At 44.8% G+C, this 19,293-nt stretch overlaps 1 protein-coding gene across 8 annotated transcripts in view; it reads right to left on the bottom strand.

Moving 5' to 3' along the window:
• Window positions 1-19,293, bottom strand: part of SIK3 (SIK family kinase 3) — a 213,391-nt gene that overhangs the window by 96,089 nt on the left and 98,009 nt on the right. For all 8 annotated transcript variants that reach the window (XM_084782642.1, XM_084782637.1, XM_084782636.1 and 5 more), the window contains exons 2-3: window positions 8,360-8,476; window positions 4,684-4,747 (exon numbers count right to left, since the gene is read on the bottom strand). In XM_084782642.1, the coding sequence (XP_084638768.1) occupies window positions 4,684-4,747; window positions 8,360-8,476 (181 nt within the window). The remainder of the gene's footprint in view (window positions 1-4,683; window positions 4,748-8,359; window positions 8,477-19,293) is intronic.

The following is a 19,293-nucleotide window of genomic DNA, read 5'->3' as shown; positions in this document are numbered from 1 at the left end:
CCATTAATTGCTAGTTGATTGCTGTATTGTGTTCAACAATGACCTGGGGCCTGAGTTGCTCCTTTGAAGGAACACTTTCTGAGTAGTGGGAAAGCTCCTTCCAGACTTCAGTCAGGCTGGACAGCCCGGGTGGCTTCAAGGATCTCCTCAGGTGCCTCTCAGCACAACCTCTAAGGTTACTGAGGGCATGATGCTTGACCCTCCCTCTCACTTGCAAAGGAAGGCAGGTCCTGTCAAAAGACTTAGTGATCTGTTTGCATTGTGGTCTGTTTTCTCTTCCAGGGAAACCTAGCTTAGGGGCTGGAGCTAGACATGGGGTCAACGGCAACTTCTAAGTGACAACCACACTCTGGGAGCTGAGAGCTCTCTGAAAGGAAAGGGAAGGGTAGCCTGCTGTTGTCTCATCCTGACTCTCTTGGCATGGAAGCACGGTCTTATGACCCACAGCAAGAGTGCTACACTTCTCTGGACAGAAGGGGAGCCTTCAGGTCAACTGAGCTCTTCAGGACACAGCCTCCCCAACAGGTAACAGGAAAGATGGCAAATATTAACGCTCTGTTCTTCCCAGGAAGTCAGCCATCTATCCAGATACTGGCTAACAAGACCTGGCTCTGTGTGGAACTGGAATCTTCTCCACCTCACTGAACCTGTGGGGGCTGTGGACTGCCTCAAGCATCTTCTTTCTTACTGAAAAATTTTTAAATATTTATTTATTATGTACACAGTACTCTGTCTGCACGTACACCTGCACACCAGAAGAGGGCATCAGATCACATTATAGATGGTTGTGAGTCACCATATGGTTGCTGGGAATTGAACTCAGGACCTCTGGAAGAGCAGTCCATGCTCTTAAACTCTGAGCCACCTCTCCAGCCCTCTTACGAAATTTTCATGGATGTTCTTGGAGAAATGTGGTTTCATTTCTGCTTGTCCGCAGGATCAGCTCTGTAGACTTTGAAAACTAATTCCCGTCAGTTTCAATGGGCAGCAGGTGAGAATCTGTATGAACTCCTGCCACACGCTGCCTCCCATTTGTTCTCTTTTTTTGTTGTTTTGTTTTGTTTTGTTTTTTTGAGACAGGGTTTCTCTGTGTAGCCCTGGCTGTCCTGAACCCTCCCATTTGTCCTCTATCATAAAGAACATAAAGGTAAAAGGAAACATATGCCAAGGCTTTATACGAGCTGGCTCATTACACTCACTCCCACGGCCCACTACAGGAGGTCAAGCCTAGGGACTTCACAGGCGGGGCTGATAAATATGCTTTATCCCCAGCCCCCATTTCATCTTCACAGCTGTAGCCCTCGCCTTTTAGAGACCTCCGGACTGAGTACAAGAACCACTTGGTAACTTGTCTCAAGCAAAAGAGCAAGTAGGTGGTAGAGGTCTGCTTTGAACCTACCCATTCTTAAGCTCTCCAGCACTCCCTCACCACCACCTGCCCGCCCCCCCAACGCTCTCACCTGTGCTCAGATGGAGTCCAGGGCCTCATACATGCTAGGTAGGAATATTATCACTGAACTACACCTCCAGCCCTCAACACCTCACTTCTTGACCAAGTGCCTCTTCTCTTATCTTTTACACAGACACTTTAGAAAACCAGAGCCATGAGATACTTTTACCCTGTGCAGCCTCCTTGTGTGTCTGGTTTGGGGTTTGTAGCACTAGTAACCAAACCTGGGTCCTGGCACAGATTAGGCAAGCTGGTCAGAAACGGAGCTCCTCCACAGGTCTATGTGAGGTTTTGGTGATTTCTTTGGGTAATACATCATTTCCCCCCTTCAACTGGATCATTAAAAAGTCTATTAGTGGGCCAAGTGGATATCTCAGTGAGTAAAGGAGCTTGCCTTGACAGCCTGATGGTCAGAGTTCAGGCCTCTCTGGGTGTCATGTAATAAGTCAGGTGCTGTAGTCTCAGTGTCTCTACACTGAGATGGGTGGCAGAGGAGAATCACCAGGAAGCTCATGGGACAGCTAGCTTGGTGTAAACAGAAAAGTGGTAGAAACCAGACCTGGCCCAAAACAAGGTGGAAGGCAAAAAGCAACTCCTACAAGTTGTACTCTGACCTCCACACACATGCTGTGGCATACACGTACACACACACACACACACACACACACACACACACACAATTAATAATGTCAATTAATAAAATATCTACCTCGGGGGCTGGAGAGACGGCTCAGAGGTTAAGAGCACTGGTTGTTCTCTCAAAGGTCCCGAGTTCAATTCCCAGCAACCCCATGGTGGCTCACAACCATCCATAATGAGATCTGGGACCCTCATCTGGTATACATGCAGACAGAACACCGCAGACATAATAAATAAATCTTAAAAAGTAAATTATTTACTCAAATGGTATATTATAACATATTATGTAATATTTCCTTTTCAAGATATCAAAAGTATGTTCTGTATGCTCGTGTATCAAGCTACATAACACAAAGAGTCTATGAACAAAAGAACTGTTATCTTTCCTCTCCCCGCTTCCCCCCCTCACGACAAAGTTTTTCTATGTAGCCTTGGCTGTTCTAGACTCACTTTGTAGACCAGGCTGCCCTGGAACTCACAGAGATCTGCCTGCTTCTGCCTCTGTCTCTGCCACCACCACATCCAGCTTTATCTTTCCTTTTTTTTTTTTTTTTTTTTTTTTGTTTGTTTGTTTTTTCGAGACAGGGTTTCTCTCTGTGTAGTCTTAGCTGTCCTAGACTCACTTTGTAGTCCAGGCTGGCCTCGAACTCACAGCGATCCACCTGCCTCTGCCTCCCGAGTGCTGGGATTAAAGGCGTGCGCCACCACGCCCGGCCTTTATCTTTCCTTTTAAGATCCGCTTTCCTGCCTGGCATGGCTAACAGGCAGCTCAAAGCTTCAGAGATGCTGTGCTTCCTTACAGAACAAAGTTTGTAAAAGGTTTCAGGCAATGAAAGTAGCCTGTTTGCTTTTGTGCAGATTTGTGACTCAGCTTTAGTGTAGCATGCGCCTGGCATGGCACAGCTCAGCGCTCTCCCCCAACAGCATCAGGAGGCTTCTCTCTCTCCCAGCAGTCTCCGACAAACTTCTGTTCTCTGCTCTATGGACTTGTTAAACCAGGAAGATGTCTGTGCTCTCTGCACCACTGCTGTACCCCTCTACGGAGCTTTACAGTTTGCCTTCTTCTATTCTAAGACACATGTAGACTTCCATGCTTGTCTTCTATCAGATTTCATCATGGAAGGAAAATCAGTGTCATAATATGGAGCCATCACCTCCAAAGTAAGTGATAGGCATGTCATTATCATATGTACTAAAAGTCTACACTATCTTCCTGGCACACAATAGTATTCTTCTGAGATTTTAGTGCATTAATTTCTTTGAAATGAAGTATCTCTTTCAACACTATATTTGGATTAAAGGTTTTACTCCATTACCATTAACTTTAGAATAAAATAAGCACAAACATAGTCATTTAAAGATAAGACTAAAGAAACACTTGAGTCGCCGACCAGCTGTGGTGGCGCACACCTGTAACCCCAGCACTCAGGGAGGCTGATCTCTGTGCGTTCAAGGCCACCCTGGTTTACAAATGGTATCCAGGATAGGCAAGGCTATACAGAGAATCCCTGTCTTGCGGGGAGGGAAGGTAGGGAAGAAAAAGAAAACAAAAACAAAAACACTTGATTCTCCTTTAAAGGAGAAGAATAGGAATGACAGTGGCATTTGTCCTGGGGGGAATAAAAAGTTGTCTTTGGGTTTTTTGAGGCAGGATCTCTCCATGTAGCCCTGGCTGTTCTGGAACTCACTGTAGACATCAGGTTGGCCTAGAATTCCCAAAGATCGGTCTACCTCAGCATTCAGAGTGCTGGAATTAAGGGTGTGCATCACCATGGCTGGCTTTTCTGGCAAAAGCTCAAGTTGCTGGATTAAGTTAAGCACATGTACACATATGCTCAAACTGCTAAGTTAAGTTTAGCATCTGTATGTGCATGTGAACGCGCACACACGAACACCACATGCACACCATATAGCCACTAATTAAAAAGAATGTCTACTTTAAATGTGATACTATACTTCTAAATGTATTTTAAATTAGTATTGGTTCTTATTAAGGAATGTAAGTTTGGAATCTGCTGTTCACCTTTATTTTGGCAATGTCACCACAGAGAATTCTTTCTTCAGTTTTTACCAACTCCAAGTCAAGTGTGCACAGAACAAAATCTCTCAGTTGTACTATGATCAAGTGTAAGAAGAAACAGCAGCTACAGGAGGCAAACCCACCAAATGATCAGAGCCACCAGGGACTGTATGCACACAGCAAGGGACAGGTTTCACCGTTATATTTGAACAAGGGTTAGGAATGTGGGTGGCTTCCCCATACCAGGGGCTCTCACATATGTGGGACCTCCATCACTCTTGGCAACCTCAGATCTAGCCTGACAACTGGAAAGCCAGTCACGTGACTAGCAGGAATGCTTAGTTTTGAGCTTTACCTTAACTTTTACCTTCTAGCTAGAGCAAACAGAATACCTTTGTTAAACACACAATATAGTGGAGGGATTTAACTGAGTAAAAAAGCCTGAAATTACTGTGACGGTGCAGATGGGCAGCATCAAGCGACAGCTGAGCAAGTGACAGAGGCACAGGACAGCTATTCTGGGTTTGCATAGCATGCTCAAGAGTTGTTTAAAAGGCACAGTGAATGTACTTACCAAATATTTCCCCTCCGCTAGCATATTCTGTTACCAGATAAATCATCCGTTCTGTCTCCATGACCTGTACAAAGGCAGGAAAGTGATAGTGACACAGGTGACAAGCTAGCCCAGCAAGAAAACCAATGATTCTGACACATTACAGCCCTGTTCAAAGGGAACAACACAGCAGGGAGGGCATGGACGTTACTGCGAAGGAGAAACTGGGAGCGTTTGCTGCTTCAGAGGCACATTCCTCTTGTCCCAAGTCTCTGTAATCCAATAAGCTGAGAAGCAAAGATGCTGATGAGAACTAGAAAAAAAAAAAAACCCTCAATTTCAGCATCACTTACAGCTCGAGATGCTCTTCACACAATCCCAGGCCAGGGGGAGAGCCTTAGGGAGAACACTGGAACTCATGAAGGACCACCCAGAAGGCACTCAGGGCTTGGCTTTTAAATGGAAGGAAGTACCAACTTTCCCTCCCACAGACCATTTATCCAAAAAGGGAGGATCCCATAAAACGCCAGCATATGATCACTTGTACTTGTTGTCCGGTGTCTATTTTTGCTACTCTCCCCCCCCATCCCGTTTTTAAATTTTTGGGGACAGGCTCTGTGTAGCCTTGGCTGTCATGGAACTCGCTCTGTAGACCAGGCTGGCCTCAAACTCACAGAGATCCACCTGCCTCTGCCTCCCAGAGTGCCGGGATTACAGGTGTGCACTACCACACCTGGCTTTCTATTTTGCTACTTTTTAAAAATCCACAGCCAGTGCTGTTTGCCTTTTTGCCAAACCCTTTTATGCCACATATGAATTTATGTCAAGATCACTATAAACATTTTAAACACCTAGGGCATAAGCAGGAGGCCTCAGGGTTCTAACTGCCACCAACACTTCATTTTCCCAGAGACACCGATGGCACTGGGCATCTCTCCTGAGGATGTGAGGACGAACACAACTGACCTGCAGTCACCATGTGTATCTAAGTGGCCACAACTTAAAACAAAAGCTGGAAACAACATTCACAGTTTACCTCAATATATATTAAAAAAAAATCAATAATTTAAAAAACTTTTTACACTGCTTCAGTTTTTACATTAAAATTAGCTAAAGTTAAAATAAATTAAGTTGGGGTTAGAGAGATGGCTCAGGGGTTAAGACCATTGGCTGCTCTTCCAAAGGACCCAAGTTCAATTCACAGCACCCACATGTCAGCTCATAACTGTCTATGTAACTCCAGTTGCAGGGGATCCAGGGTGTCCTCCCCTTCCCCATCACAGACTTTCAGGAAAAACACCAATGCATAGAATAAGCAAAACATTTTGTTTAATGCTGGGCAGTGATGGTGCACACCTTTAATCCCAGCACTTGGGAGGTAGAAGCAGGTGGATCTCTGGGAGTTTGAGGCCAGCCTGGTCTACAAAGCGAGTCCAGGACGGCCAGAATTACACACAGAGAAACCCTATCTTGAAAAAATCAAAACCAACCCAAAACAAAAAACAAAAATGAATTCTGATTTTAAAATTACTTGACTAGTAAGCTTAGTTCCTCAAGTCACTTTGGCCACACCTGGCTCTAACCACAGGTTACACAATTCAGACCAGAACTTTTACTACATTTTGGTTCATTAATTACACTGCTTGCTGCTTGCTTTCTTTTTTATCTTTAACACCACATATGTGTAGTGTTGGAACACACGCACACATATGGTGTGTTGCTGTGTGTGTGTTGGTTGGTTGGAGGGGTTGTTTTGAGAGAGGAACTTACTATACAGATCAGGCTAGTCTAAAACTCACTACATAGCCCAGCCTGGCCTTGAACTTGTGACCCTCCTTTTTAATGGCTTTAGAATAATCTAATATGCATACATATTAAGTTCATCTTCCAGTAAAACAGTTGTGTCCTTTTGGTGGTATCAACCAACTATTGTGAGCCTGACAAAAAGTGTTCTATAATAAAAATATTGCAGGTGTTCAGAAAAAAAAGTTATCGTAGTGTGTGTTTCCTTTCTATTTGCCCCTCTTCATGAATGTTCGTGCACTATTGAACTTCTCAGGAAATCAAAAGTGCTGTCTCTGGTAAGTTACTAACACTTGCTCACTCTATAGATCTGAGGAGACAGACCTGAAAAAGCTGGCTGGTCCCTCAGCCAGATATTCCCTAGTTGTCCTTCCTGCCAGCCCAGTACCACGCTAACAATTTTAGCTCCCAGAAGGCAAAATAAAAATTCAAAGAAGGCATGGTCAAAGGCAGGGCTGGAGAATGCAAACAGCCCAACCTGATCATAGGCACAACAGGCCAACTTGGAGGACTTGACTACAAATCTAGCATGTAAAAGCACCTTCCTGCAGCAATCAGCTGAGTCCCACAGTGACGTTAGGATGCCTTACTTTAAAGGGTGAATTCATGTTTACTCAGCTGCTGGGTGGATATGTGCACCTTTACTCCCAAGCAATCTGGGAGGCTGAGGTAAGAGGATCATGAGTTAGAGACCAGTTTGGGCTACAGATATTAACAAAACAAATTAAACAAGGGGGAAATACTCAATTTTCTTCCCTCCACCAAGACTGGTAAGGAGCCAAGGGTAAACACCTGCCACTCACTGTGCAGGGGTTCAGACAGCACCGGGGAGAACTCTACCTTTGCTTCTCATAGAAGGTAGCTGTTGCCCAACACCACTGTTGTGTGATTCATCTCAACAGGCCTGGCTGACTGAACTCACTTCCTCATGAGAAGCTGCTGCCAGAGAGGAGGGCTACAGCTGCTGGCCTAACCACACATGCCTCACTTCATGTTTGCTTTTCCATGAAAATCAGCAGGCCATGCAAGTCTGCCCATTGTGCCATCAGTGTGTTCCTCCAGCCTTACACGCACCTGGGTCAGGAAGCATCTACTGCAGGCTCACAGCAACTTCCCTCAACCCTGGAGATGACTGTGCTTCTGCAGGGCTGTGAGCAGGGCTGGCTGTACACAACACACTGCAATCTGAGAAACCCCACCTATCCCCAAAATATCTCTTCCACTAGCCTGCTAAGGCGAGGCCCGCCTTTCCATCGGTCTGAAATTCCATCCCAGAGTCATTGCTCTTGCTATAAGGCTAGAGAATGGTTTTGATGATGGAACAAGGGCAGCTTGGTTCCTAGGAAGATAAGGAAACAACAGACATCTCGTCCATGACATGGTCTTTACCTCCAGGTAATCACAAACAATTAAAGCTGCCTTGGAAAACTAAACCCAGGCTTGTCTAGAAAAGAGAAAGGGGTGGGGAGTTGGCTGAGGCAAGAAGTCATTCTTGAGGTATTCTTCACCACCGTAATTCGTAATTTAAACTAGCGTTTAAATAATCACAAGAAGATAACACAGTCTCTGCTAAGGAATTCTTATCCAGAGGAAACCTTTGTAGCCTTAGACTCAGTCTGTGTGGTGCTTGGGGAGAATCAAAGGACACACACAAAGGACCAGCCCAGGTGAAGCCCCCTAGGGGAGCAAGGGAAACAAGAGTGAGGAGATGCTAGAATGACCAGACACACGGAGTAAGAATGGCAGCCCTTCATTCCCCATACCCCCTTTGCTCTGCAGCCGCAGTCCTCCCTGGGCTCAGCAGCTGCAGTCCTCCCTGGGCTCAGCAGCTGCAGTCCTCCCTGGGCTCAGCAGCCGCAGTCCTCCCTGGGCTCAGCAGCCGGGGTCCTCCTACCTGGTAGAGCCTGATGATGTGTGGATGGCAAAGCATCTTCATTATCTGAACCTCCCGGAAAATCTTCTTCAAGTTTTCATCATCCAGCTGTGTCTTGTCTATGATTTTAATAGCAACCTGGCAACAGAGGGAGAAGATGCATGGTTGCATTATTAAAAGCAGTTTACTCTGGAAAATTAAACCATTATATTCTATATAGCATGAACTGTTAGCATTGTGTTATCAGGATGTCGGCGAAGAAGATGGTGTAACTATTTTAAAAAGAGAAAATGTGGATTCCAAGCAAGTTTGTCGTAAGAGTAAGGCTCCAAGAGTAGGTGAGTCCTCTGCAATAGTTTTTGTTTCTTTGTTTGTTTGTTTGTTTTTGTTTTCTGAGACACTTTTTCTCTGTGTAACAGAGCCCTGGATGTCCTGGGCTTTGTAGACCAGGTTGGCCTCGAACTCACAGAGTGCTAGGCTTAAAGGTGTGTGCCACCACTATCTGGCAATCTACTAAATCTTAAATTTTTTTTCATCCTCAGAAAAATAGCCAAAATCCTTATTTCTCTTCAAAATGTTCTTGTATCTCAGTTTCAATTATTTAATCAATATATAAACCAGTATTAGTAAACTATTTAGCTCAGAGCAATGAAGACTGTATGGACCTCTACATGGAAAGCTGGCCACGCTTACGGATACCTGGCACAAAGGTGACTTTGTTTGCAGTCTTTTGAGATATCAGAATGAAGACCGCATAAAGAAAGGTACAAGGAATCGGGTTTCAGCCCAGAGCCCAGGGCGCTTTGATCTTGGAGGCCTGAGATGCATGACCTTTGACCACAGGCATTTCTAGTGGTCACTGCCAGACTGCAGGCAGCACTCCAGCAGCTGGCCTGGTGTCTGCACCTGCCTCTCTAGGGACAGCTCTCCAAACAGTGTCATGGCAAACAGGTTACACAGGGTCAAATTTGGGTCTGCTCCTCAGGGAAATAAGATGAAGTCGCCACAAAACACTGGAAATAGGCTCACAAACAAGGACAAAAGACGCCAAGTTGCTTGAAATAAAAAGTTTAGAACTGAGCTAGGCATGGAGCCGCATGCCTTTAATCCCAGCACTTAGGAGGCAAAGGCAGGCAGATCTCTATAAGTTCAAAGCCAGCCTGGTCTCCAAAGTAAGTCCAGGACTCTGTCTCAAAAAACAAAACAAACAAACAAAAAAAGTTTAGAACTGTCTCTTAATGTTATTTTAGTTCAGCAAGTTATTTTAATTCTTGTAGCTCTTTCTCTGTACAACATGGCCAGGGGCGGGGAGGGCAGAACTTCTCTACACAGTTACTGGGTTTTAACTAAGGTCGTGCATGCATGCAACCTGCAAGAGCGTCTGGCCTGTGACAGGCACTCATGAGATTGGCACCATCCTAAAACTCCGGCTTCACACTCTATAGTTTCAGGTACCAACTAACTTCAATCTCAAAATATTAAGTGGAAAAGTACAAAAAACAAAAGGTGCACAGGCTCTACCTAGCTTGAGGAGCTTGTGCGCAGCCAGCTCTGTCCGGCTGTGGCAAGAATCATCTCTCCACGCAGTATACATCCAGGCCGCACGTGCTGGCCTAGAACTCAGTTATCAGGTCAGCTGCTCAGCCCCGCTCTGGTTGTGCTCAGGTGACCCAAGTATCCCTAAGCACAGCAGCAGCCATGCTGCCGGCTCAGCAGTTCTGCTGTCTCACGAGGAAGTGGGAAGATGTGTCCTTCACCTTCTCACCTTAATTAGAAAGGACCTGGCGTGATGGCGCATGCCTGTAGTCCTGTAAGCTAGGGAGGCTCGTGCAAGATGATCCTGAGCATGCAGCCAGCCTGGACTACACAGCAAGATGCTGTCAAGAAACTAACAACAGAAAGGGGGAGGAAATCATGTACTACAGCTGCTAAGACCTATAGTAGAATCAGACTTCCAGATAAAGAGCATATTTATATAATGCTTACTACAGTATATACTGTTACACTTAATAGATTAGTGAGAAAGAACGGGGCTGCCACTGTCTATGGCTCCAGCCACCCCCTCAGGGTCCTCAAAACGATCACCTGTAGATAAGTAGGGGATGGAGGGAAGACCTATTGCATATAGATACTTAAATAACACATCTTTATAGGTATTGAAATACAATCTATGTTATTTCAATATCTCTGGAATGTAGCTGTAAAGTCTGAGCATTCCGTGGCATAGATTAGACTAGCTTCACTAAGCAACATAATTCTGAGTCTGAAACATCAATTTCTTTGTCAAAGGGCAAGCCAGGGGCCAGAAGTAAGCTAGCTGACAACGTGTGGGCAGTATGCAGAACCTCCTGGACTGCTGCCAGCTGATGTGGGAAGAAGGAGCAGGGCTAGGGGAAAATGGATTCCATTCAGGGAAGCCACCCTGAACCACAGGATGGAAGCCACAGCGAGGCCTAACCTGAGGGCTGTGCCTAGGAGAATGCTGTGCATGCCACAGCAGGCTGGGCTCCCCTACCAAGGAGCCCCAACCCCAAAAGCACTCAAGTATTGCTGGACAATGGCAACCCCTGGCTGCAAGCTGGAAAGAGAGGGTTCTAACAGCAGGAGGAGGAGCAACAGAGAAAAATACAAAGCCAGAGAGCAGCGGCTGGCACGAAGCAGGATTATTTCGAGAACACCGGAACAGCATAATGAACATGGATTTTTTTTTTCCACAGCTACAGACTATTGGAGGCTATATAATAAAAGTTGTAGCTTAAAGTAAACACGGGCTGCTTTTAAAAAAAATGAATTATGTCTACTAGAAAAACTTCCAAAGGGTATGTTTTAATTTTTATGTGTATGCGTGTTGGTCTGGATGTATGTCTGTGGACCATGTGCAAGCCTGATGCCCTCGGAGGCCAGAAGAAGTTGGACACTCTGTGATAGTCACAGATGGCAGTGAGCTGCCATGTGGGTGCTGGGAACTGAATCTGGGTCCTCAGAAAGAGCAGCCAGTGCTCTTAACTGTTGAGCCATCTCGCCAGACCCCCAGAGAGTGTGTTTTTAGACACTGCAGCTGGAAGTCTATAGGTCACATACTCACACATGCACATGGGACTATTAACAAGAAGGGAAGTTGGCACAGTGTACTATGCTGTGCACCCCTAGGTTGGTCTGCTCTGTACAGAGCCCTTCCCCCTTGCAAACACTGTGACTATCTGAATTGACACCCTAATATTAATTAAACATGGCATCACATCAAACAGGTTGTTAAATAGATACAGATTGTGAACATTCTCAAAAATTTCCCTCTGCAATATACTTCCCTTCAACAAAGTCTTTTTAAAATGGCATCTGGTAAGAAAGAAATAGATTCAGCTCATGCCAAAGTCAGGGCTTTCGTACTCGCTCTAGAGGGGAAGGGCCATTACCCGTGGTTCTCATTTCTGAGAACCGCAGCTGCTTTAACTCTTCCCTCAGTTTTGCAACACAGTAACGCGCATACAAAATGAAGGTGGAAAAACTAGTGGTTTCTTCCCCAAAAGCAATTCACCGTCTTGCATATCCTGGCACCACATTCAGAGGGAAGACACGGTGGCATCAGAGGGAAGACACGGTGGCATCAGAGGGAAGACACGGTGGCAGAATGCAAGCCAAAGGGCCAGGGGGAAAGTTTCAGCGCTAAGATCAAAACCAACCACCAGTCTCCATCACCATTTCCCAGCAAAAACCCCTGCTATGACAAATGCATAGCTTCTATAAAAAACACTATGTAGGAGGGAAAAATTTTAAATTCCTCCAAAAAGGGAAGGTGTAGTCCCTTAGACTAGTCTGAAGATGCATGCTTAGCTCCAGACACAAGGGGGTGGGCATGGCATGAGGAGGCGGGAGTTGTATATGATGCTTTGCCACGTGGTCTAGAGAGAGGGAGGAGGCGCTTTCCTTTCAGAGAAGCAGCTGTCCTCTCAGTGAAATGTATCCGTGCTCACTCTATCGTGTCATGGTTAGCACTATATACTCTGGGGAGGTGAACTTCTGCCACTGAGAGTTTCCTCGGAGGATCTATGTTCTTGTATTAACATGGAGGCAAACTTTTTGTCCATTTCTAGGACAAGTTTTATCCACCCTAGACTGTTCTCAACTCAGCTCTAGATTTACTGAATAGTCTAGATCTGTCTGGGCTTGTAAAGTAGCCACCAGCCACATGTGGCTACATGTCATTTTAATGTAGCCCCTGCACACAGCGGAGATACAAAATATCTACCATTTATCACCTTAGTATTACCAAAGGACTGTAAACTCACTGGTACACTCTCCTATTGATTATATGTAGAAATGAAAGTTTAGATATTAAGTTAAATAGAATGTATTACTCAAAATAAGCTTTGCTTCTCAACTTTCTCCCAATCTAACTTTACTTCTTTCTTCTAACTCTTTAAAAATCTGACTACTGCCAAGCTTGGTGCCATAGACCTGCAATTCCAACTACTCAAAAGGCTGACAGGAGGATCACAATTCCATAGGCAACTGGTGATATTCTTTCTCAAAATAAAGGGAGGGGAGTTTAAATATGATATATAAACCCATTCTATTGAATAGCACTGGTCTAGATGATGTAAATGCTAATTAATCAACAGAAAATACTCTACTAAAATGATTTCCAAAAGACTCCACTACCCATGACACAGAGTGGACCCAAGGTCCAAGGCATTCCTGCTCAAACACTGCTTTGGAAGGATTTCAAGTCATATTCTGCCCACTCACTTTAACTCTATTGAGAAAATATTTGCTGAGCATCTGGCTGGCTGGGCTGCACTGTGCAGGTCCTTCGCAGCTATTCTCAAGAGTGTCTAGCGAGAATGAAGCTGCAGCCTAAAATAGCAGTTGTCAAGCTTTTGGGTCACATGACATAAGTTCTTGAGAGAAAGCCAGGCATAGTGATGCACACCTATAACCCCAGAACACGGACAGTGGAGGCAGGAGGATTGTTGCAAGTTTGAAACCAGTCTGGTCTACATAATGAGTTCCAGGCCCGCTAGGGTTACATCTAGTGAGAGGTTCTGTCTCCAAGAGACAGGGGGTAGTATTATTGCTAAGAGGGAATAAATTAATGACAACCTTCAAAGAAGCTTCATTATATTCATAAAACACTGTATCTATTCACTTAGAAATCAAAGTAAAATCACAGATTAAAACCAATGTTTAAAGGACATGGGTCCCTAAGTATGAGAACAAACTACTAGTCACAGGACAGTATTCTCTGGCAAGTCCCATTTTCCAAGTGTGGATCATAAGACTGAAAAATACAATCAAGAACATTTTTATAAAGACCTTTTTTATCCTAGGGAGCCAGGGTCAGGGTCTTGGAAGCCTTGACGTCCCCAGATCCACCGAGAACTGACAGTAGGTAGTATGTCATCATCCTAAGCAGTGAATTCATGCCTCCTCTGTGCTCCTGGAACAGATCCGTCTTTGGGAAAACTTGAAAGCTAGTCACCATCCTCCCCTAATTCTTTTATAGGTCCAATTTGGGAACAGTCAAATCAGCCATGATGAAGAAGAAACAAAACTTTTCTCTTAAACCAAACTACAAAATAGAACGGCCATTGGGAAAACCAATTCAAAGAAAGCACAAACTTCACAAGCTGAATTTTGTTTTAAAGATTTATTTGTTTGTTTGTTTGTTTGTTTATTACGTACATAGTGCTCTGCCTGCATGTACACCTGCAGGCCAGAGGAGGGCATCAGATCACATTATAGATGGTTGTGCGCCACCATATGGTTGCTGGGAATTGAACTCATGACCTCTGGAAGAACAATCAGTGCTCTTAACCGCTGAGCCATCTCTCCAGCCCCACAAGCTTAAATACTAAGCTAAACCTGTCAGGCACTAGGCAGCCATGGCTTAGCTGTGTCTCATGGCCAGTCAGGACATAGGCTGGCCATGTTCCTGGGACAAGCCTAACCTCTGTACCTGAGCTGACTTCTTAACTGAAGGCCATATGTCTTATACATATAGACAGGCCAAGTCATAATGGCAGAGTGAAGCTGGGTATCTGACCAGATGTGACTCATTTCACACACCAGTCACAACTGCTTCTTGGGACATGTACAGTGTCAAGCCTGCTGGCTGGAGATGCAGGAGTAAGAGCCAAGAGAGGACTCCACGTGGACCGCACAGACAAGCCAGGCAGCTGTCAAAGAACCCCAGAGAAAGGTGTTGGCTATTGTCTAAAGCATGTGCACTGTAGGGGGACACAGCTGAGCTTTCATTTTTCTATACTTCTCTGGACTCTCCAGAATAGTGAATACAAAATAGTTCATGTATTGAGGATTTCTGCAGGATAAAGAATGGAGAATTTACTGAAAATATACACTAAAACATATTTTTGAAAACATTTAGAAGTTGGAACATGGTAGTTTATGCATAAATTAATAAATGGTATCTGAAACAAAAGAAAAAATTGGTGACTGCTCAAAATGCAAAGTATTGAAGGGAAAACTTCAAAGATAAAAAGGAAATGATTTCTCAGTTCCAAAGATTGCCATCTGGTTACCATTCACCAGTTCAGAAGGCAGAAGATGTACAAGTGTCTCCATGATTATAGGGGACTCGCTCAGGCCCACGGACATTAGTACTACTGCATTACACCAGCGTTTACAAAGTGCTGGCAACATACTGTACGCATGCAGACTTAACACTTAAATGGACTAGACAAAAAGATACTTTTAAAAAAATTGATAGGGCTGGCCATTTAAAAAAAGGCCAGGTAAGAAGTATCAGAATCGCATTTTCCATGTTCTGGTTTATTTCAGATTAAAAAACAGTGGGAGTTTTAAGGGGAGATGTTTAGGCTGCCACCAAGGGCTCAATTCAAGGGCTAGGGAGCTGCTGGTGCACATGGCCTGGCTGACATGGTTCTGTGGTGGAGCTTGTCTAGCCGAAGAACCAGGGCATCCAGCAGCCCTGCTGCAGAGAGGGCTGAGGGAACTAAAGAAGAGCTGACGGCAAACAGAGGTGGTTGGATGGAGCTCAGGGCTTCCTGCCTGCGAGGCAAGAACTCTCACTGAGTTTGGCCCCGAGTCTAAAAGATCTTTGAAAAGAGGAGAGGTGAGGGATGGGGAAGCAGAAGGAGGGTAAAAGCAAAATGAGGTGACAAGGAAGTTCTAACAGTTTCAAGTGGCAACGCAAGCTCAGTGCAGAACAGAGGGGATTAGGGACAAAGGGCCATTGTTAAAGAGACTCACGAAATGAAAGAAAAACAAGAAGATGCTCTCAATCCAAAAAAAGAATTTAACTGTCACACTGGGAAAATGGCCTATAAGAGATTACATTTCAGCCCCCAAAACAAAAGATCAGCTGGGTAGAACACTTGGCAGTGTGCTCAGAAAGGACATGAAGTTCAAGATGGATGATGGTCTTATGTGTTTTGTTCTGTCCTTTTTAGACAAAGGGTTTCTCTGTATAACCCTGGCTGTCGTGGACTCTATTTGTAGACCAGGCTGGCCTCAAACTCAAAAGATCCACCTGCCTCTGCCTCCCGAGTGCTGGGATTAGAAGCCTGCAGCACCGAGCCCAACTAAGATGGATGCTCTTAATGGAGTGCGTGCTAGCCGGGCGTGGTGGCGCACGCCTTTAATCCCAGAACTCGGAAGTCAGAGGCAGGTGGATTGCTGTGAGTTCGAGGCCAGCCTGGTCTACAGAGCGAGTCCAGGATAGCCAAGGCTACACAGAGAAACCCTGTCTCAAAAAAGACCAAAAAAAAAAAAAAAATGGAGTGCGTGCTAACCCTCGTGGAATGCCAACTCAGGTGAAAGTGAGACACTCGCTGTAGGCTCACACTCTTCCCAAAACTGGGCTCATCAAGCGGTCTGGGCACTATTCAGCAAGTATCATACAGCGCCCAGAATTCAGGCTTCTTAAAGTCCAGCTGAAAACTGCTTAACCCAACTGTCATGACGTAACTTTCCTAGGCTTACCCTATGGTGATTTGTCACACTGGGTAGTTATCCTGCTAACCACACAATGGCAGTGCTGTTCTTGAAGAATCAGACAAAAAACATGTCAAAATTCTCCCAACATAGTAATACACCCAAGGCCCACCAGCACAGCCTGCATGCAAGGATAGGCGTCTCAGAGGACCAAGGCAACACAGTAACAAGGAATTTCAAATTCCTTTTTTTTTTTTTTTCAATTTCCCAATTACCCTCCTCTAGTTAGTAAGCACACACAGATGGTAAAGAGGAGCACCTTTGTCAAACCACAAACTCCCCAATTGCCTTATGCAGCCTGAAGCTGAAAAGCTAGCCTCTTTGAAGCCATTGGGAACAAGAAACCAACCACATTCTAGGTAGTTTCCTTGTCATGGGTGCATACACCACGGCTGGCAGAACTCCATCAAAATCATAATGCTGTGTGGTAACATTTTGCATCCCTGCCCCCTTTCAAAGAGCTCCTTTAATTTAGCAATCAAGTTTTTCAAGTGAAGTGGATTTCTTTCCCGTAACAAATATTAGCATTTCATATGGTAAATGGTGCCATTTATGTAACCTAAGTCAATCCCTGGAAAGTACAGGAAACAATTAATTCTCAGATTTCCGATATTAATTTTAAGGATAAGGAGAGACGCAAAGATTAAAAAAGCACTCCCACAGAGAAAACTGCTAAGTGGTGCCACTGTCACATGAATTAAGACAGAACCACACTACAGTGCAAACCGCTACATGAACAGAATAGCAGTTCACATCCACTGTCCCCTTAGCAGACCACGTGCCTCCCAAACCTGATCTTCAACGGTGCTGAGTGACACTAAAGTCTAAGCCTAGGATTTCAGACAGGTGCTTAAGCGGCACCAAAGACTTCACTTTAACACCATGAAAACAAGCAGAGCGGGGGCTGGAGATGGTTCAATGGTTAGGGGCACTTGTTTTTGCAGAGGTCTGGGGCTCTGATCCCAGTATCCACCTTCTGCTGAGAGTCATTTGTAATTCCAGATCCAGGGCATCAAACACCTTCCTACATAAGGTACACATATATGCATGCAGGTAAAGCACTCACACATTGCCAAAGAAATCTACTAGTTCTGATGTCTATTAAAGGGCCAGGAGCATGTGACCAGTAGTCACAAGGCAACATATTCAATTCCAAGCTCTTCTGAAATCAATGAACCAACTAGTTAATAGTATAGGAACCCAGTGGGATGGTACATTCTGCAATACTACTGCTCAGGAGGCTAACACTAGAGCAGTGAGTAAGCCCAAGGCCAGACAGGACCACACAGAGACCCCTATTCAAAATACCGAGGAAAGCCAAGGAAAGTGCCTCACACCTTTAATCCCACCTAGGACTCAAGAGGCAGGGGTAGGCTGATCTCTTTGACTTCAAGGCCAACCTGGTGTACATAGTAAGTGCCAGAACACGCTGGGCTACACAGTGAGAACTGATCTTGAAACAAAACAAAACCAAACAACCAACAAAACCCAAAAACTTGTTGATAATAAAGTAATAAATTAGCAAAATAATCTAAGGTAGAAACAGAATCACTATCTCTAGACAGCCACAATAGTAACTACATGGGTGAATACTGTTCTAACTGGTTCATTAATATGTATAATGAATGCTATATGTTTCTATCCCAACTGCTTCTTAGAAGAAAACAGATGGAATTATTTGTGCAATTGAACACATTAAAAAAAATAATTACAATGAAAACAATGTTTAAAGGTTCTTTCACCCTCATTTTTTTAAAAAGCCTTGTTGCCACTGGAAAACAGCCAGTATCTCCTGATCAGTAACCGTGCAGTGGCTTCCTCAGCACCAAACTATCAGTCTACGCAGCACATGAAACGAACGGCTGGTGTGTGTGGAGAGGGACAGGCGAAACCTCTGCCTACTAACCGAAAAATGAAGCAAGTTAGTTATTCGTTTTGTCCTCTGGTTCTTCCAAAGTAGGTCAGGTCTGTGTATAATTAACCTTTCACATCACCCCGCGAAGGAAGGGCTGTCTGTGACTAACGAGTCTTAGGCAAGAGCACACAGGCAGTACAGGGGCTCGGCTCCTGACCCAAAATCCAATCAATAAACTGAGAAAGTCCTGTTTGTTTCAAGATGAGGAAGACACAGACGCCTAATTTCTCAGGCTCCGCCAATGTACTTAAACTTGGTGTCAGATGGGCAGCTTAGATGCAGTCAGAGTCAGCCGCCGCACTCTGCCAAGACAGGGTAAGCCAGTCCTCAATAGTTCCTGCCCTGCGAATAAGTCTGGCAGAGATATTAGGCCAGAAAGCCGAAGATGAGGCTCCAACATTATAGAGAGTGTTGGGTGACTGTGCAGGCAGTAAACTGTCTAAGTCAATTTGTACATTTTGGAAGCTGCTAACCTGCACTGCTGGTTCACTCAGGAATTAAAGTTTTATTCCTTCTTAAGTCTCTGAGGGGCATTGAAGGCCAGATATGAGCTCCAGTTGTCAGGCGTGGCAGTAGCCACCTTTTCCTATTTAAGTCTCCTCCTCCTCCTCTTTTTTTTTTTTTTTTTTTTTTTTTTTTTTTTTTTGAGACAGGGTTTCTCTGTATATCCTTGGCTGTCCTGGACTCCCTTTGTAGACCAGGCCAGCCTCGAACTCACAGCGATCCGCCTGCCTCTGCCTCCCGAGTGCTGGGATTAAAGGTGTGCGCCACCACTGCCCGGCTTGTTTAAGCCTTCTTGCTGGCCCATCTTAGCCACATTTAGTTGTATGCTTCAGAATGTAATGGAGTTCACTTTGCAGTCAATGTCCAGAAGTTTTTCGTCTTCAAAACTGGAGCTCTCCTCACATCAAACAGTTGCCATCCCTTCCCCAGCCACTGTACTTTGTCTCTGTGAATTATTTTTGGTGTGGGGGTGTGGGGGGGGTTTCGAGACAGGGTTTCTCTGTGTAGCCTTGACTGTCCTGGACTCACTTTGTAGACTTTGCTGGCCTTGGAAATCACAACG

This window comes from Acomys minous (genome assembly GCF_964271855.1).
Source record: "Acomys minous genome assembly, chromosome: 5".
NCBI lineage: Eukaryota > Metazoa > Chordata > Mammalia > Rodentia > Muridae > Acomys > Acomys minous.
Note: the sequence above shows the minus strand (reverse complement) of the source record. Positions and strands in the feature narration are given on the sequence as shown.